The sequence below is a fragment of the Cervus canadensis genome, chromosome 21, assembly GCF_019320065.1.
Source record: "Cervus canadensis isolate Bull #8, Minnesota chromosome 21, ASM1932006v1, whole genome shotgun sequence".
Taxonomy (NCBI): domain Eukaryota; kingdom Metazoa; phylum Chordata; class Mammalia; order Artiodactyla; family Cervidae; genus Cervus; species Cervus canadensis.
The window spans coordinates 5427257-5447891 of NC_057406.1; the positions used below are offsets into that span (position 1 = coordinate 5427257).

The following is a 20635-nucleotide window of genomic DNA, read 5'->3' on the forward strand; positions in this document are numbered from 1 at the left end:
ATAACCAGAGAAATGCAGGGAGATAGACATTTATGTATGGAGTAATTTAGCCACAAAAGCTCCCGCGTGTGTTTAGGAAGGAGCATGTAGCTTTGTTCCTGTTTGTGGATTACTGTGGTGGATACTGCGGGGCACACCTAGGGAGGGACTGGGTGTTCACAGAATTTGGGGTTGGAATTGGACCCCTATTTAAGATGCATTTGAGCCTGCTCAGTTACATGAGCAGTTTGAGAATCATAGTTTAATTCACTTGATTCAATATGTTGGTTAGAAATGTGACAAATTTTCTTTCCTTTTTGAACTCTTCTGAGATTTTCATACGTTTCAAAATCAAACAGAGCCAGAAACCCACAAAATGTTTGTCTAAACCCCACAAAATGTTCTCCCGGCTTGTACACCAGAAAATTCATCTTACTGTGATAATTTTTTAGCATTACTTGCTCCTAGAAATCTACTTTCTCTATCGTTTATATCAGTAAGAACCCTGGTACAATTATTTGCTGCTTCCATTGTCCTTCATTTGTTATTCTGTAAGAGATACATACTACACTGGATATTATTTATGGTATATGTCCTCAAGTTGTCTCTTCACAAACTGTGTTAATCATGAAATTATCCTAGGAAAGTCAGCTGTTTATAACGGTCATCCTGTCAGCTGAGATGCTTTTGTGGATCAATGATATGACATGACATTAGGGGAGTTAGGGGAGGGTGTGGACACAGGTCTGGCTTGTAAGTTACCGAAAGTGAGGCTTCCAAGAGGAAAATGAAGGGGACTTCCCACTGGCTGTCTGTCCTTTCATCTCAGTTGTCTTTTCATCCCAGCCTCCTTCCAATAAAGCCCTCCCACTAAGAGTGAGTTTAAACCAGGGCAGTTGTCGTGCTAGTTCTGCAGAGAACAGAAAGGTGACCGCCAGAGGCTGAGCAGGTGATGGAGGGGCCGCCTGACCCCTGGCTCTCCCTGCCGAGCAGTCAGGCCCACGTAAGCTGGAACCCCAGCTCGACGGGTGACCCTGGCCCTGGGCAGGCAGGTAGCCTGGGACGGGCTCTGCCATTTACCAGCCGGTGGTCTTGGGCAAGTCCTTGTCATGGGGTTTCTTCATCCGTGGTTGGGGATAGGACCACCCATCTCACGGTGCTGTTGTGTGGCCTAGAAACATCCGGTATAAAGCGCCTGGAACGCTCAGGCGATGCCATCTGTCATTATTATGGCGATTACTATAGTTTCCTTTGACGAATAGGTAGGAACTCATGAATGTCATCCCTTCCCACCGAGCCCAGAATAAGCAGAGCAAACCCAACATCCGCCTTGGCTGCTGGCTGTGCAGTAGCGTGTTTCCACCTGCCACTCGGGTCCTGCCGTCGGACCTCACTCGAGCACCAGTGACGGGGAGGAACACCTGGCGATCAGTGAAAGAAGACTCCCTTCAGACATACGTTGTCATTGCCGGGCGATCCACACAGTTGGGGAGTGAAAGATGCTAATGCTTTTGTTTTAAATATAAGTCCGCGAGCCTCATGGGAGCCAAGAATGCATGCAAATGTCTCTGTGAATTTTGGGAGCCAGACTTTGCTAAATGTGTGTGTGGTCTAGCCATCCTAAACCAACAGGCAGTTAGCTGTTGGCACCCCAAACTGCCTGAACCCCAGTGCTCGTGTATCTCAATCCTTTTCTTCTGCTGTGAGCTTGGTCTGATGGCTGGCTCCTCAGCCTTGCCCTAACTCAGGCGCACTAAGACCCTCGAAGGGGCTTCCCTGGTGGCTCAGTGGTGAAGAGTCCACCCGCCAATGCAGAAGACGCAGGTTCAATCCCTGGGTTGGGAAGATCCCCTAGAGGAGGGCCCTGCAACCCACTCCAGCATTCTTGCCTAGAGAATCCCATGGACAGAGGAGCCTGGCGGGCTACAGTCCGTGGGGTGGCAAAGAGTCAGACGTGAACCTAGCGAGTAAACAGCCACAACAGCCAGACCTTCCAAATGTCCTAGTCTGCTACCTCTCCCTCCAGCCGTGTTTACTCCCTTTGAGTCTCCTGGGACTTCCCTGTGGCTCAGATGGTAAATAATCTGCCTGCAGTACAGAGACCTGCGTTCGATCCCTGGGTCAGGAGATCCCCTGGAGGACGGCACAGTTCACTCCAGTCTTCTTGCCTGGAGAATCCCATGGACAGAGGAGCCTGGCAAGCTACAGACCATAAGAGCTGGACCAGACTGAGCGACTAACACTCTCGCTTCCCTTTCACCAGACCCTCCGGTGTGTCTTCATGTTCAGCTGAACCCCTGGTCTCCCTGAACCTCGTTTTCTGTCTCCCATCAAGGCAGAGGTAGACGGGGTGACCTCTGGGTCCAGACTCTGTCCCTTGAGGACTGTGACCCGGGGCTTCACGTGAGGAGGCTGCTGTCTGCGTCCTGGGGTCCCGTATCGGGGGAGGAGGAAGCTCTGCGTGCCCAGGTGGTCCCCAGGGTGTCGCCCTCAGGCTCCGGGTCCGGGGTCCTGGTTCGATCTGCGCCAGGTTCCACCCTCTGCGTGCTCGGAGTCTGGTGCGCCCCTCGCTCACCCTCCCCGTCTTGGCCCTGGCTTTTCCCGGGTCACAGAGATGACGGCTTCCCTGGGCTTCTCCGCTGTGCCTTCAGTGGGCGTCTCCTTGGCCGCTCTTGGGCTCTCTGGTCTGCAGACCCCTCGCTATCTTAGTCTCCTGGGAGGCAGTGGGCCTCTGCGGGAAGGAGGCGCCCCCACCCACGGGCCCTGCAGCCCTGTCCCTGCTCTGCTCCACCGTGTCTGAAGGCGAGACAGCACTGACCTAGTGGAGTGGTCTTGGGGATGAGTGAGAGTAATACAAGGGATGCCCGTGCATACAGCACATGCTCGATGAATATCCATCCCTTTATCTATCCTGCCAGGCACTCCTGAAACCTTTCCTGTGGGAGCTTTACCCACCTCCAGGTGGCGGCCCATCAGCTACTGCCACCAAGGTGTCTGGTTGTCCTGCCTTTTGAGAGGTGTCCAACTGAGCTGAGACGATAAGGAACTTCTCATCTTGTCCAAGTCTGAAGGGAGCGCAGGTCAGGGTCTGCTCACTCACCTCTCCTCCGGTCACCAGGAGGTGGCCAGCATTCCAGGTCTGACACATGGATACTGCAATATCAGGTTTTCTTGGTTTTTTTTTTTTTCCAGCATGCCATTTCTGCCAGTATGACTCTCCATAAACATGGTGGAACGTCTCCTCATGACTCATAGCCCAGGGTCTTGTCCCCACACAAACCCGTCACTGGTGGTGGCGTTGCTACAACCCTGGTCACTGCCTGCTGCAGTGGCTCGACTCTCTCCCCCGAGGCACGTGGTGGGGAGCTAATATCTGAACAAAGTGGAAAATGGAGGGTTTTGTTAGAAAGAGACGGGGTGGGCAGAGGTCAGTGGCTTTGGAGAAAGTGACCAACAGTGTCTGCTTCCGCCACCCAGCAAAAGGACCCTCAGGCTGGCCGGGCCTTAATCCTTTGGACACCGATGTAATATTTTGGGTTTTGCCATCTGTGATACTAATAAGAGGTAGCGTAGGCCGAGCATTTACTGGGAGCTCTTCTCGGTGCTTTACTGTGCTTACAGATTCACTTTCCAGGAGAGCCCCCGGGCAAGTGCTCTTGGTCTCCCGCCTTGCTGTGGAGGGGGCTACAACAGAGGCTGAGCAGTTGAGCCCTGTGTGCACAGCTGGGGGCAGAGGAGCTGCAGTTCCTACCTTGGCAGCTGGCTCTGGGGTCCTGGCTACTAATTACCAGCCACCCTGCTTCTCAAGGAGGCCCTTTAGGAAAGGCGGGGATATGTAGTTTGTGCATGCATGCGTGTATAGTCACTCAGTCCTGTCCGACCCTATGGACTGTAGGCTCCTCTGTCCCTGGGATTCTCCAGGCAAGAATATTGGAGCGGGTTGTCATCTCCTCCTCCAGGGAATCTTCCCGACCCAGGGACTGACCCCAAGTCTCCCGGGTCTCCTGCATTGGCATTGGCCGGCAGATTGTTTACCACTGTGCCAGCTGGGAAGCCCCAATACCTCGTTTGCCCATAGCAAATGTGACTCTTGGTTCTGCCCGGAAGTGGACCCGGCCAATCCCAGAGAAGCCTCTCTGATCACCGCCCATATGAATGAGCGGAGGTCGTCTAACCCGAGTCGTGTTGTTGGTCGTGTGGCCTCCACTTCAAATGGGCATTTGGGAGTTTTCTTGCCCTCTCTGTCTCTGGCCTCCTGCCCGTCTCACGCTCGTTCCCAATGCCTCAGGTGCTTATGCTCCTGTTGGCCCTGCAGGGCCCCGGCCCGTCCTGCAGCCACGGCAGCACCCGAGGGCCAGGACTTAGTTCTCCACAGGCTTCGGGTGAGGACTCTGTCAGGGCAAGAGGGCCAGAGCAAGGCTGCAGGGCGTTGCCAGGTTAACCACATTCGGGTCTTTTGACCCTGTTTCATCTTTTGTCAACTCCCGACATGAGCGTGACGTGAAGGTCAAAGAAGAGGCTAGCAGGGGAAGAGAATCACCTTGTCCTGCCCTCGAGGTGGAGGGCACGCAGACACTCCCTGCAAGCCATGTCCTGGGGATGGCCAGGACACAGGAAGCTGTTCTCAGTTATGTAAAAACTTCAGTGTATGTTTAGAAATGTCACGACTAGTCTCCTGCCCTCGACAGGCAAGAAAAAATTGTTTTAAATTGAAGACTAGAATTCAAGAATGTGCAATTCAAAGACATGAAAAAAAAGGAAAACTAAATGAACCTCACCCAGAGCCCTAGGCCGTTGGCCCTCATACCAAGTCACCACCCCATCAAGAATGTTCTTTTGAATTTGTGTGTTGGGATGTCAGAACATCTGGTCGACCCAGTCAGCCGCGACGAGCCTGTCTGTGGGACACCGAGTGAACTGACACGCGTTTTTATGGGATCACCCCGGTGCCTTGGAGTCGCACAGATGCAGCTCAGTCATTTCAGGAGCAATTAGTAAATAATTAGAGGCACTAAGCTGCTTGCTTGCTCGGTAATATCGTCACAAAAGTGAAGACACGCAAGTGATGGGTATATTCATTTTCTTAAATAGGTGGGTTTTCTTAAAAAAGAGATTTAAAAAATTATCACTTGAGGAATAAAGAAACAGTCGTTAGGATCACAGCCATTTCATAAGCATACCTTAACATTAGAACACCACATTAGCAGGCACAAATGTATCGGAATACAGCCTGTTTGCCTAATAAAAAGACAGTGTCAGACTCAAAATGAGGCCATTTACTAAAACATACAAGCTTTTGGCTAATTCGTAATATTCTCCTAATCCTGCTTTTATCCTCTCTCCTCCGGTGCACTTGGTATTAATTGCCTATTATAGCAGGTATTTGAACACATCTCCTCTTTCATCTGAAGAAAATATTAGCGTATCGCAGGGCTGTTGGGACAGCTTGTATCTGAGGCACTTTCTCCTCCTGCAGAAAAGCCTATCAATCATAACCGAATATAGTGATTAATAATGTCACAGCTCTTGTTCCTGTGTCTCTGTGCAGCTAAATGAAGAGCTGTGCTTACATTTTGATCTCGAGCATTTCACATAACAAAATAATCAGCTGCCATTTTATTAAAAAAAAAAAAGATATTCAACATGCTCCTACCCCAGGACTTATTTTTGGTTGCTCTATTATTAATTTACTAAAGGCTTCATCAGGAAAGAAAAGCAAAGATGCTGTTATGTCAGAATTTATATTTTTTCGGACTAAGTTTATCTTAAAAAAAAAAATCTTTCTTACATGTGGCAAGTCAACACAAGATTGCAAGAATAAGTGTTTAAAACAGCACAGTGTGGGGGAGACGGGCCAGTGGGTGGGAGACAGTCAATGGTGTGGGGGAAATAGGGCAGTGGTGTCAGGGGGACAGGCCTGTGGTACTGGGGGGATAGGCTGGTGGTGTGGGGGGGGCAGGCCGGACCCCTGGCTGAGTGTGCATCTGAACCAAGACTCTCACTGTCTGAGTGACCCTCAACCAAGCTGGTTTCTCTGGGAACTATCTTCTCAGTTGTGAAATGGGGAAGCAATTTTTCGAGATTTTTCCAATATTGTTGAGACTCTTTATGAGAAAAAATATAAAATGAACTTACCATAGTGCAAGGCCCATAGGAGTTTTTTAGAAAAATTAGGAGTTTGCATTTGGAATGGATAAGACCAAGGAGTTCTGTGGAAAATTGAAAGACTGTGCCGTCATCTGTGGTTTAAAGCTACAAACGGGGCTGCGTGCTGTTGGCTCCCGCGTTTCTATCTCCATGTGTGTCCCTGGACTCGCCACTGTCTACAGACCAAAGCAGGGCAAACGGTCCCCCCCACACCCCCCAAGAAGCCTTCCTCCCCACACCTCCCTCCATCCCAGTAAGTGGCTCCAGTCCACCGGCAAGTCCTGTCCGCCGCAGCCTCTGCCGTATCGGAGCCTGTGCACCTTTGCATCCCCATGGCCCCCGTGGATGGCTCTGCCCGTCACCCCGGGGTTGGTTCTTCCTGCTCCCCGCCTTGCCCCTCACAGTATCCATTTCACACGACACCAGAGCCGTCTGTTCTCAACGTGAGTCAGGTCTCATCTGACCCCTTTGATTAAGACACCCCGTGGTTACTGGTCACCTACTGAATAAAGTTCAGAAAAACACCCTGGTTTTTTGGCGCTCAGCATGAAGTTTCCCCACTGGAGTGGATGCCCCCACCCCCCGAAAGTCTTTGGACTCCACTTTCTACAACTGCTCAGCACTCAGAACATCCTGAGGTTTTGTTTATTTGTTTATCACTAGGAAATGCATTCCCCGGGAGTGGGCGCCTTCCCTGCCCTGCTCCCTGTTGCCACTTTAGTGCCGTGCACAGACCCCGGCACCAGATCTGAGCTCAGTAAATGTTTACCGGATAAGTAAAGAAGGTTCTGCAGGAAGCGTGCACAGGAGAGACCTCACGAGAAAGGTGAGGGCAGAGGTTGAGTTGGGCTGTGGGTGGGCTGTCCATCCAGCACAGGGCCGAGAGCGAACGTGGGGTGGCGCTCAGGGCTGCAGCTTGGCCGGAGGGGAGCACGCGGAGGTGTGGGCGGGGGACGCGTGGCCGGGCCGGGGAGGGGACCGGCTCTGACGGTTCCACGCGGAGTTCTATTTCTCAAGGCAAGAAGGGGCAGAGCGACTACTGAAATGGAGACTGGAGAAAAGGGCAGAGGTGTTTGAAGGTGAGCTACTCTTAACCCTAAAGCATGGAGCACGGGGTGGTGGCGGAGCTTGTTGATGTTTCTGATGGGGGTGATGGCCCGAGGGCAGAGGATTTAGGTGATGACATCAGCAGAGGAGGGCTGCACGCGAGGGGTGACCAGCTGGGGTCTGGGGTGCCTGTTAGCAGGCCCCGGGATAATCGGTCCCTCACTGTCGTCGTCAGCCTGTGTTTGCTGAGCGCCTCTGCTGTGTGGGGTCCTGAAGGTCCTGGGGGGGACCAGCCTGCCCTTCCTGGGGTGCAGCTGTCTGAGTCCTGGAGTCAGGGTGACAGGGGCCCCAGGATGTGTGGCCCATGGTGTCTGGGCAGGAGCTCCCACCCTAGGCACGTGGGTGGCGTTAGGAAGGAGAGACACGAGATATTTCTTCTGCATTTGGCACCCTCTTGGGGCTTATTTTCGTAGCTGTGTCGGCTGTTCAGTGAGTAGGTAGAATTCCAATTAGATGTCTTTAAGCCGTTTGCGGCAGGTGAGCATCTTAAAAATGAAAGTCAAAGGTGGGGGGAGGTATGCATGGCGTATATATAGGAAGTTTCTCTTTTCACCGTGGCTGCAAAGAAACCCCAAACCAGAGCTGGATTTTTGCTGTGTGGTAGCAACTATGCCCTCGAGGAGAGCGTGGCAACCCGCTGCAGTATTCTTGCCTGGAGACTCCCCATGGACAGAAGAGCCGGGTGGGCTCCAGTCCATGGGGTCACGAAGAGTCGGACATGACCGAGCGACTAAGCACAGCACAGCAACTGTGACTTTTAGGTTGCTTTAGCTCTTCTCCCTGCCCCCACCCCACAGAAGGGAAAGGCTACCCACTCCAGTATCCTGGCCTGGAGAATTCCATGCACCGTATACAGTCCATGGGGTCGCAAAGATTTGGACACGACTGAGCGACTTTCACCTTACAGGCTTCCCTGGTGGCTCGGCTGGTAAAGAATCCGCCAGCAATGCAGGAGACCTGGGTTCGATCCCCAGGTTGGGAAGATCCTCTGGAGAAGGGAAAGGCTACCCACTCCAGTATTCTGGCCTGGAGAATTCCATCTGGCTTTTTTTTAGCCAGATCCGATCCCTTTTCTCCGTTTTTGCGGATCTCCTTTAGATGTCTTTCTGTGTGAGCTTGTTCAGTCTTTGGTAAAGACAGGCTTTGCATCCCTCCAGAGAGTCAATGCCGAGTCCTCTCGGAAGTCGGGGACAGGGGAGGGTGAGGGCATCGCAGGAGCAGGAGGGGACGTCAGCCCCTTTGTTAAAGGTGAGCAATGCTGGCCACCGCGCCACCCACACGTCCCCAAATTGAAAGTTTGTGTTTATGAGGTTCTGAATGTAGTCTAATTTTTTCCTATCTGGTTTGGCTCATCTCTACCAGCTGGTAAATAGGAAATGTTCACGGTAGGAAGCCAATACGCTGCAGAGTGTAAACAGATGGAATCGATATAAAGTGACAAGTTAGACTGTGCTATTGAGAATACAGAGCCAAAACCAAGAACATAACAGTCAAGCTACTTATTCCGTTCCAGTTCATTTAGTCCTGAATAGCGCTTCATATCTGCACAGCTGTGTTGTTCTTTTTTTTTTCCCCCCTTTCTTTCTTCTGGGTTGATAATGACAATTTCAAAGAAAAACTTTAATTAAAGATTTTATACGAAATAGCCAAAAGTAGAATAATAAGGAAAATGAGCATTGATGTGTTTATTGTAAGAGAAATCCTTTTCCTTGGCTTCAATTAAAAAAAAAAAAAAGAAAAATGTACTCCTTAAATTTAAAATGAGTTTTAGTTGTGGCGACAGAAAGGTGCCAGACTGACAGGGTGGCAGCCGAACCCCGCCCTCCACTGTGGAGCCAAGACACGGGCCGGCCAAGGGCCCCCTCCCCGGCGCCGCCGTCCCCAGGCAGGCTGGTGGGCTGCGGCCCCCAACCCCCTGTTACTGGAAACCCTGCGAGGAAGGGGGCTGCAGGTGAGGAGGGCACAGGAAAGAGCTAAACAGGAGCCCATTCGAATGGAAAAACCTCGTGGGCAGTTGCCCTCTGGCCCGAGGAGGGTTTGCCGCCCCCCCAACCCCCGGGAAGGGGCCCCGCCAGAGCCAGGCCTGGACAGAGCGGGAGGCGGGGGTTGGTTTCTGGGCTCCAGGGAGGGAACAGGAGGCCCTTCCTCACCTCCTTTCAAGTCTGGGTGGTCATATTTATTTGGGTTCACAGCTTTCCCTCCTGGAGCTCCCTTCCCGGTGCCGTAAAGAGAATTTTAAACAAAGAACCGTGGAGTAAGAATCATCCACTGTTAGTGGTTTATCGAACCCGTCTGAACTCAGCAGGGGTACAAACGGGAAGCAGTTTGATTCTTTGCTTCCCAAGCAGGGGCTGGCGAATCTGCCTCCTCCCAGAAGGAAGGCAGTCTCAGAGGGTCTGGGGATAACAGGCCCAGCGCAGGTTACACCCTGCAGTTCGGGCGGCCCCTCTGCCCTCCTTCCAGCCCCAGGGGCCCCGGCGGGGTGGGTATGGGGCCTGCCCCTTCTCCCTCCGTCAGCCTCTTTCCTCCCTGGTTAATCAGGGGTGTGATGAGGGCTGAGGAAGAAGAGGGGACCTCCCCGACCCTGGCATCCTCTGTGACTGCTCATGGGGCACTCGGGGACTCACGGATGGCGCTTCGGGGGCCCCTGAACTGTGTGGTTTCCCAGGGAGATGGAGCAGCTCGGGGCTCATCCTCCCCTCTCTCCCCGTCCCCCGCCCCGGTGGTCCCCTTCACCTGCTCCTGCAGCTCCAGTCTCCCCACTGGTGAACAGCCCCTGGGAGCAGACCAGCTCAAGCCTTCTACCTTTCTTTTTCTTTAAAAAATTTTTTTTATACAATTTGTAAAGGTTGCTTTCCATTCACAGTTATTATAGAATATTGGCTATTCTCCTGTGTTGTAGAACACATCTTGGAGCCTATTTTACACACACTAGTTTGCATTAATATCTCCCACCCCTGTATTGCCCCTCCCCTGCCTCCACTGGTATCCACTAGTTTATTCTCTGTATCTGTGAGGCTGCTTATTTTTTCGCTATATTTTTTCGCTATATTCACTGGTCTGTCATATTTTTTTAGACTTCACATGTGATATCATGCAGTATTTGTCTTTGTCTGACTTCCTTTCCTTAGCATAATGCCCTTCAAGTCCATCCATGTTGCTTTGCAAATGGCAAAATTTCTTTCTTTTTTTATACCACATCTTCTTTATTTATTCGTCTGTTGATTGACACTTAGGCTGCTTCCATGTCTTGGCTATTGTAAATAATGCTGCTATGAACATTGGGGTGTATGTATCTTTTCAAAGTAGCGGATTTGGTTTTTTGGGGATATATACCAAGGAATGAAATTGCTGGGTCATATGGTGGTTCCATTTTTTTTTTTTTTGAGAGACCTCCATACTGTTTTCCATAGTGGCTGTACCAATTAATATTCTCACCAATAGCATAAGAGGATTCCCCTTTCTCCACATCCTTGCCAACATTTGTTATTTGTGTTTTTTGTGATGATGGCCATTCTGACAGGTGTGAGGTGATATCTCATTGTGGGTTTGATTTGCATTTCCTTACTGATTAGTGATGTTGAGAATCTTTTCACTAGCCCGTTGACCATCTGCATATCCTCTTTGGAAAAATGCCTACTCAGTTCTTCTGCCCATTCTTTCATCGGGATGTTTGCTTTTTTTTTTTTTACATTGAGTTGTATGAGCTGCTTGTGTATGCTGGCCATCAATCCCTTACCAGCCATTATCATTTGCCAATATTTTCTCCCATTCAGTAGGTTGTCTTTTTGTTTTGTTGATTTTTTTTTTTTTTTTTGCTATGCCCTTTGTGCGTGCCAAGTCACTTCAGTGGTGTCTGACTCTTTGCAACCCTACGGACTATATATAGCCCACAGGCTCCTCTGTCCATAGGATTCTCCAGGCAAGAATACTGAAGTGGATTGCCATACCCTCCTGCAGGGGATCTTCCTGACCCAGGGATCAATCCCAAGCCTCTTGTCTTCTGCACTGGCAGGTGGGTTCTTTACCACTAGCACCACCTGGGAAGCCCGTTCTTTTGCTATGCAAAAGCTTTTAAGGTTAATTAGGTCCCATTTACTTATTTTTGCTTTCATATTCTTTGCTTTAGGAGATGGATCCAAAAGATATTGCTGTGATTTATGTCAATGAGTGTTCTGCCTATGTTTTCCTCAATAAATTTTATAATATCCAATCTTACATTTAGGTCTATATCTGGTCTACATTCAATATATTTTGGGTTTATTTTTGTATATGGTGTTAAAGAATGTTCTAATTTCACTCCTTTAGATGTAGCTGTCCAGTTTTTCCAGCACCACTTATTGAAGTCTGTCTTTTCTCCATTGGATATACTTGCCTCTTTTGTTGAAGATTGACCATAAGTATCTGGGTTTATTTCAGGGCACTCTCTCCTATTCCATTGTGAGTCTGTTTTTCTGTCAGTACCATATTGTTTTGGTTACTATAGCTTTGTAGTATAGTCTGAAGTCAGGGAGCATCATTCCTCCAGTTCTGTTCTTCTTTCTGAAGATTGTTTTGGGTATTTGAGGTCTTCTGTGTGTTTCCATACAAGTTTTAAAATTATTTTGTTCTAGTTCTGCAAAAAAAAACTGCCATTGTATTTTGATAGGGATTGCACTGACTCTGTTAATTGCCTTGGGGAGTATGGTCATTTTGATAATATTGATTCTTCCAGTCCAACAACATGGTATATCTTTCCAACTGTTTATGTCATCTTCGATTTCTTTCATGAGTGTCCGCAAACTATTTCGGCGTACAGGTCTTTTGCCTCCTGAGGTAGGTTTATTCCTAGGTATTTTATTCTTTTTTGAGGTGATGGTAAATGGGATTGTTTCCTTAATTTCTCTTTCTGGTACTTCGTTGTTAGCCTTCTGCCTTTCTTGTTCTCCATTAACTCGTGGAAAATTCACGTATCCTGTCCATGCCGATAATAGGCACACAGACTGCTCTTATCTGCCCCTCCTGCTCTGCTGTCTCTATTCAATTCTCAGTTCCTTCCCCCTGGTAGAGTGTAGAACAGATCACTGTGTCCCCAGAAATGGCATGCCTATCTGCCCTTCTGCAGGCACCTGTCCTGTCTGTACAAAGACTGTTGGCTTACCAATGCTTCTTCCTCATGAATGCTGCAATCACCTATCCATCCATCCATTTTTCTGTCCATTAATCTATGCATGCATATAGCCTTCTATCCCTCCATCTATCCATCTCTCTACTTATTATTCATCCATCCATCTGTCTGTTCATCCATTCATCCATCATCTATCCATCCATCCATCCATCATCCATTCATCCATCATCCATCTATCTATCCACCATCCATACCTTCATCCACTTGACAATTATCCATTGATCCAGGCTCCATTCTTGGCCCTGGGCTCCTGTCCACTCCAGACTTTCCACTCTCTCAAGGCTCCTGTTAACCTGGGTTGGGTGGTGGGGAAGGGCAGGAAGTGGACGAGTTGACTGGGTGGGGCAGTAACTCTGATTCAGGCAGTTCCTGCTCCCCAGCAGGTGTGTGTGTGGTTGTCTGGTTATTTATATCTCTGTCCTCAGCCTTTGGTCTTGATCAGTGATTCCTATCAGACCACCATCTACTGGGTATGTTCCCTGTGAGGCACCTGCACATGTGAGCTCATTTCATCTGTGCACTCTGACACGGTGCCCCATTCATTCCCATCTCACAGATGAGAACACTGGAGTTGGAAGGAGTCAGGTCTCCGTTCCAAGGTTACCAGAATGATGGCAGCCTGGGGCACTTTGATTCTCCGTGGTTGCTACCGCTTCTGAAGGAGGTTTCTCTTCCCCACTTCTCCCTGGTTTTACTCTTCACAGCAGACGTTTTCTGCTCCTTATAGTAACATTCGTGAGTCTGCCCTCTATGAGTTCATCTAAGTCTTTTGGGGAATGTTTTAATTTAATTTTGCTCCTATAGTTTCCCCTCCCCCCCCCCCCCCAGAGTAATTGCCTCCCTCTTTTTTTATTTCACTCTTCCATGGGCTTCCCTGGTGGCACAGACAGTAAAGTGTCTGCCTGCAATGTAGGAGACCTGGGTTGGGAAGATTCCCTGGAGAGGGAAATGGCTACTCACTCCAGTATTCTTGCCTGGAGAATCCCATGGATAGAGGAGCCTGGAGGGCTACAGTCCACAGGGTCAAAAAGAGTCGAACACAACTGAGTGACTCACACTTTTCTGTGGATTGGGGCTTTTTTTTTTTTTTTTAAATTTTTCTTGAAATGTTAGGTGAGCGAGTCCTGGTTTATGTAGCCACACTTCAGACCTTTAAGGCTTCCCCTCCGGCTTCTCCCAACCCTGCTGTCCAGAGGGCAGACTCTAGCCTTATTAGCGCATCTCCTCCATGGTTCCCGTCCCTGGATTGCTTGGTTTTTGATCAACCCCTGGGCTCAGTCATCTCCCCAGATGGGGACTCTGAGGCCAGGAAGAGGGTCAGATGCTGCCTCCTCACAGGGGCTGTGATGCTGCTGGGGCTGTGGGGGCCAGGGCACCACCAGGCAGCTCAAGCTCAGAGCTTGACGGGAAGGCTCCTGGTTGGGTCCCTGGCCACCCAGGATGGCTCAGGGACTGAGTCTGGGGCAGGAGATGGGGCAGGTGGCTGGGAAGAGAAGACTTGGGGACAGGTCTTCAGAGAGCCTCAGGCCATTTCCTGGCTCCTGAGCCTTTAACTCAATGTCATAATTAGCTATCGTTTTGGTTTTCTTTTTGTTTATTTATTTTTGAAATATTTATTTGGCTGTGGGGCGGGGGGAGGTCTCGGTTACCACTCAGGATCTTCGCTGAGTCATGTGGATCTTTTGCACCGCGTCCCTAGTTGCGGTGTGTTGGCTTCGTTGCCCTGAGGCCGGTGGGAACTCAGTTCCCCGACCAGGGATTGAACCTGCCCTTGCAAGGTGGATTCTCAACCACGGGACTCCCAAGGAAGCATCTCCCCTTTTTAACCGGGCTTCTGTCTGTGCACCTGATGCCGCCTGACACCTACCACGGGGGTGCAGGCGAGGGAGTGGAACAGGATCACAGACGTCTGCAAAGATAGTCAGTATTTTTATCCTGGCCAGTCAGACTGTTCAGCCTGGGTGCTCAACTTTGCCCCTGTAGGAGAGGTCTCTGGAGGAAACTTATTTACATAAATGAACGGGCGTGGCTGGGTGCCATTAAAACCTACTTTTGGGTCTTGAAATTTGAAATTCATAAATAACTTTCACATGTCACAAAATACCCTTCTTTTGATTTTTTTTTCCCAACCACTTACACATGTAAAAATCACTCCTAGCTTTCCGGCGTACAGAAACAGGCTGCAGGCAAGAGTAGGCAGGACCTGGAGTGCAGGAGGGCTTCCCAGGCGTCACCAGTGGTAGAGAACCCGCTAGCCAACGCAGAGATATAAGATCCCGGGGTCGGGAAGATCCCCTGGAGGAGGGCATGGCAACCCCCTCCAGTATCCTTGCCTGGAGAATCCCCATGGACAGAGGAGCCTGGCAGGCTGCAGTCCATGGGGTCGCAGAGTCAGGCACAACCAAAGCGACTTAGCATGTACTTAGCACTCACGCATGGAGCACAGGGGTCTCTTCTCCCACAGGCCCCAGGGTTGCGCCAGGAGAGCACCTTCTCCTTTCTGAGAAGCTGGGTTTGGAAGGAGGCCCTTCCCTTGTTGTAAGCTGCACAGCCTTTTTCTCCCTCCATGGGCTTGGCTTCTCTGAACTTCCCCCTGGGAAGCCGGGGGGAAGTGAAGGGTGATGGATATCCTGGAGAGCCGAGGTCAGGCAGAGAGTGGGGAGGTCCCCTCCTGGGGGGAGGAGCTGGGTACCCCTTTCAGGCAGGGCTACACCAGGATGTCAAGATGGAAGTCAGGGGGCCAGTGATGGCATGGGGTGCAGTCAGGCGAGCCAGGGTGGACAGGGGCAGGGCCAGGAGCACATTTGGGCAGCAGTGACCTTGGCGAACTCACTGTGCAAACATTTCTGAGCACTTGCTCTGTCCAGCCTGAGGATACAGCAGCAAATGAGACTGAAACCCCCTCCATGGTGTTTACGCGTCAATGAATCAGGAAGGCAATCGAAAGAAATCTGACATGTCCCAGTGTGGATGGACGCGAGGGAGGAAGGCAGGAGGGCGCGCTTTTGTGCAGGCCACGGGGAAGGCTTTTGGGGGCTGGTGACCTGGGACCGAGACCCGAATGAGGGCCTCAAGGGAACCCGCCATGCGGAGGAAGCCGGACGTGCAGAAGCCTCGCCGGTCGAGAAAGCGCAGGCCGGCCTATGTCGTTGGAGGGGGCCGGGGGAGGTCAGGAGGTCATGGGGGTCAAGCTGTCCAGGGCTCCGAGCTGTGGTGAAGAGACCCTGGAGGGCCTGCGACATGAAGGCGCTTGGTGCGGGTTGGTGGGCTGTAGGGAGCAGGGGTCTCAGAGGCAGGGACTCTCTCGATGCAGACGTGGCCCGGCTGAGCCCAGGTGGCGGGCGTCTAGCCAGCCCAGAGGAGCTGGGTGCTCCCTGCGCAGTGCGCCTCATCTCCCTGCCCCTCTCCCTCTCCTGTCTCCCTCCTCAAGTGTGAGGGCAGTGGGCTGGGGCAGGGCAGGCCCTTCCTTCCCTCCGGGCCGCTTCTCCTTCCGTCCCGGGTGGGAGCAGCCCTCACGCCGCGGCCCCAGCTCCGGTGCCTCTGATAAACCTCACCATCTGCAGCTCCGCCGAGACGCTGCCAAGCTTCAGTCTGACAAGCGATACGAGACTTGGAGATACACCTCCGGTTGGCTGTGCGCTCGTGCCAGCTCTGTAGCTCCCCGCTTTCCCCGCGGGGCCCATATGTGTTGCTTCGGGTTTTTTAAAAAAGCACATCGCCTCCCGTCCTCCCATTTTACCAGAAGAGGTGAATCAGGACTTGGCAGCAGACAAAGTGCTGAGGGTTTTTTTGTTTTTTGGCCTCGGGCACAAGTGCTCTAGTGGCGGGGGCTCCATGCTCTCAGACAAAGGGGTGGAGCTGAGGGTGGACACGCTTGGGCCGCTTCACGGCAGCTGATGCTGTCCAGGCAGCTCCCGGCTTGGTCTTCTGGGTTTTGAATACTGAGCTCGGTTCAGCCAAGGCCCCCTGGTTGGTAGAAGTGGGAGACGTGTATACAGTTTAGCACAGGGCTTGGCGCATGACAAAATCCAATGACTATTTATTCAATGATCCTATTACTGTAGCCTTGATTGCACTGAATGTAATCCTCACTGCTCTGAGGGTTGGCTCTAGGGAGGTGTGTTCACAGACATAGAACACAGCTTCCTCAGTGTGTGGCTTTCTCCCAAGCAGGTGAAAAGGAGCTGGGTTCATTCATTCTTTCGCTCTGTAGAGGCAGCTGCTCTAGACCTCGGGGGTGACGTGGTGGGCAGAACCCTGCTCTCAGGGAGCCCACATCCCCGAGGGAGAGACGGGCAGTAAAGACAGGCTTGAAATTAGTTGTGAGGAGTACCAAGAAGATGACGGCTGGGCGTGGGGTCAGGGGAAGCCTTTTGGATAAGATGACACGTGGACCAACCCCCGAGAAAAGCAAAGGAGGAGCCAGTGGGAGTCTGGGGAGGAAAGGTCCGGGCAGAAGGAAGAGTGAATGTTCCTGAGGCCAGAGGCACCTGGCTGGCACTCCTGAGGAGCGGCAGGGACTGGGACGAGGCAGGAGAACTGCTCGGAGCCAGTTTGCAGGGCCCTGGCCTTGGACCTGGAGGGGTCGGAGCGCCGGGCAGGCAGTGGGCAAATGGGTGTGTGCCCAGCCCTGGATACACAGGCACTCCCGCTGCTGCTGAGCCTCAGCCATGGGTCGGGCGTGGACACTGGGAGCCCAGGTGGGAGGTGGTTCCACCAGCCCAGCCCAGCCCAGCCCAAGGGCGCAAGGTAGAGACACAGGCTGGATCCCGGAAAAGTCATCATGGGAGGGCTGCTGGGCTCTTGGGACTGAGAAGAGAATATGGCGGGATGGCCCTGCCGCAACGGGACAGGTGGAGCCAGTGTCTGCTGGACTCTCAAAGTGGGTGTCCTGACTAAGGCTGAGAGGTAAGGCCAGGGCTGGTGGAGACAGACGGCTGGAGCCATCGGCTGGTTATGAAGGCCACAGGACGGGGCCACCCGGGAGGGAGTGTGGTTAGACAAGCCAGGAGACCCGGAGCCTGAGTCCGTGCATGCCCAGACTTCAGAGGGACCAGCAGGGACCAGACCAAGCCCAAGGCAGAAAGCCAAGGAGGACCCGGGACGGGGTGTGGAAGCTGGGGTGGAAATGTGTGTCCAGAGGACAGGACGCTGAGCTGGGTGGAGGGCTGATGCGTGGACAGCAAGATGGGCCCCAGGAACCCCTGGACCTGGCAAAGTCACCACCGCGACAAGGTCACAGTCTTTTTGTGGTGGTGGGGACAGAGCTGATCGGCTATAGGAGAGACACTGGAGACAGAAAGTGCAGACAGCTCTTCTGGGGGGGGATTTCTGCACAAGGGAAGAAGCAGCTAGAGGCACAGGCCAGGCGAGGAGGGAGGTCTCCCTTCTAAGATGGTTCAGATATGGCACGTCATTGTGTGCGTGAGGGCAGCGGGGTCAGCGTCTGGAGCAGGACAGAACCTGTACCTGGGTGTGGAGGATGGGACCTGTACCTGGGTGCAGAGGAGGATGGAACCCGGCCCCTGGGTGCAGAGGATGGGACTGATCCCTGGGTGCAGAGGACAGGAACTATCCCTGGGTGAGAGGAGGACGGGACCCGGTCCCTGGGTGAGAGGACGGGACCGATCCCTGGGTAAGAGGAGGACGGGAACTGGTTCCTGGGTGTGGAGGACGGGACCGATCCCTGGGTGAGATGAGGAAGGGACCTGGTCCCTGGGTGCAGGAGCACACGGGCTGTGGGTATCCGAAGCACAGGGCGTTGCCTTCCAGTGGCTTCTGTTTTCCCTGTAAGGAAGGAGGAAGGTTATCCGTGATAGAGGAAGGAGGCGGATGGGAAGGGAGGAGAAGATCAGAGACAGTGGGGAGCGGAGACAAGGATTCCTATGCACCCGCTGCTGGTGGGGTTAGTGTCTCGAGTGAGGGGACCCAGGTAGGGCTCCATGGCCTGTCCTCTCCAGCCACATCGGGCACTTGGAAGAGGCCGTGAGTCGGATTTGGCCAGAGTTAGGGTCTCGCCCTGACAGGAGGAGGCAGGCGGAAGGGGCGGGTGGAGCACAGAGGCAGTGGGTCATTATAAAGATGGAGCATGGCGGGGAGTATAAAGATGGACCATGAAAGTCGCTCAGTCGTGTCCGACTCTGCAACCCCATGGACTATACAGTCCGTGGAATTCTCCAGGCCAGAATACGTGAGTGGGTAGCCTTTCTCTTCTCCAGGGGATCTTCCCAGCCCAGGCATTGAACCCAGGTCTCCGGCATTGCAGGTGGATTCTTTAGCACCTGAGCCACAAGGGAAGCCCAAAGATGGAGCGTGGTGGGGGGTATAATGATAGAGTGTGGCAGGAGTATAAAGATGGAGCGTGGCGGGGTCGTGGAGGGAAGATGGTTGTTGGGGGTCGGCCCTCAGGGAAGGGAGCTGAAAGTTAGGGGATCCTTGGACATGGCGCTTGGTTTTGGAGTGAAGCACTTACTGGTGACAAGTGCTGAGTGTGAGCAGGGAGGTGACCTCTGGACGGGAGGAGGACGTGGAGCTGAGTCAGAGATCAGAGGTCGTCCGTGTGGACCGCATGAACGGTGCTGAGGCAGGGTGGGTGTGAGGGGCTGACGTCCTCTGGTCGGGGCCGGGGAAGTGGCAAGCTGACGCAGCCAGGAGGAGCCGGGACGAGGCCATCCCCGCTCCAGCACAGTGCTTCCTCTCAGGCAGAGGGTCCCTAAGACATTCACCCTGGGGTGGGGGTGCTGCCAGGGGGCTCCTTCAGGTCAAAGGCAGTAAAGGGAGCAGTTAGCGAAGATGTCGAGGAAATCGGGAACAACCCTGTCCATCTTGCAGTCTTCCCTAAAGCCGTTCCCTGCAGTGCACTGGGTCCCCTCTGCGTCCGGGCTGGACTTGGTCTGATCTGGAGCGGGATGTGGTCAGGCCTCCCAGGACCCAGCTGGACTGGGCGTTATCACCCTTCCTGCACAAGCCTGCTTTCACACCTGCTATTCTCAGTACCCTCTCCTCCCAGCTCAGATGCCGCCTCCTGCAGGAAGCCCCCCTGGGGAGCTCCGCTGGAGGTGTTTGTCCTCCTCTGTGAAGACCCACAGCTCCTCCTTTGTCTGTCTCTGGTGTTGGGCTCTTGTTCCCATGGTTCCTATTTTGGGCAATGTTTATTTACGTGCCTTCTTGTCTCTGCGGGAGGCGAGGTTTGGGGATGGACTTGATCCATGGACCGTGGATGCTGGGGGATGGATGCTGGGGGATGGACCCTCGGCATCACTGTTGTCTAACCGGGCGATGACGGGTGACTCCTGCAGCCTCATCAGACTCAGCTTTCACTAAAAGTGGGGACACAGCGCTTCCTTTGTGGGGCTCTGCAGGACTCACTCACGCGGTTCTGGGCTCGGCACACGGAGCCCTGATGGCTGTTCCTCTCCTTAACGCAGAAGTAGCTTCGGACCAGCACACAGCCCTGTGCCTCCACGGGGCCTTACCAAATGCCTTTCAGGTCCGCATGCCCAATAAACACGCATTTGCTAAATTTGGGAAAGATTGCTGTAAAACTTTTCCTGTAACGTCTTTTAAAAATTCAAAGGGGTTGAAATATATACTCATATTTTTCTAGCTCCTAGTAAAAATAGTTTGCATATGGCAATGAAAAATAAAAATTGTCCACGTCCAGCTATGCCAGAACTATAGTTTTAAAGTATCAAGTAACAAAAAAGACTTTTCATATGGCTCTACAAGGGAATGAATTGTGTATGAGACCTTCCACTTTACATCAGAAAGAGTTTTTTTCTCAACTTACTAAGATCATTTATAGAGAAAATTGCTTTGAAAACATTCAAGAAATGGAAAGTGTCCTTTTTTCCATAGATGTGTCATTTTGCAATATCTACGAGTGTGTGTCTTTGGAAACATTTTATTTTACAAGAAGTGTTTAAACACGTTCATCCTCGCGATGTTTTATTACCATCCTGATTTTTAACACTGGATCTTTTGACTTTTCCTAAATCGCTTTTTATATGCAGATTTTCAAAAACATTAAAACCGTCATCAAAGCCCTTATGCTCATTGATGTTAACACAACTGGTCTGGTCCAGCCACATGAGCTGAGGAGGGTTCTGGAGACCTTCTGTTTGAAGATGAAAGATGAGGAATACAAAAAGTAAGTAAGCAAAGGTGTGCTGAGACACTGCTCAGTTGAAGCGTCAACCAGTTTCAAAATGGGACCTGTCGGGTTTACCGGGTCCA

At 52.0% G+C, this 20635-nt stretch overlaps 1 protein-coding gene across 1 annotated transcript in view; it reads left to right on the forward strand.

Annotated features, from left to right (window-relative positions):
• EFCAB6 (EF-hand calcium binding domain 6) overlaps positions 1–20635 on the forward strand; it is a 251019-nt gene that overhangs the window by 55154 nt on the left and 175230 nt on the right. The window contains exon 7 of the mRNA XM_043441591.1: positions 20413–20549. Within this exon, the coding sequence (XP_043297526.1) occupies positions 20413–20549 (137 nt within the window). The remainder of the gene's footprint in view (positions 1–20412; positions 20550–20635) is intronic.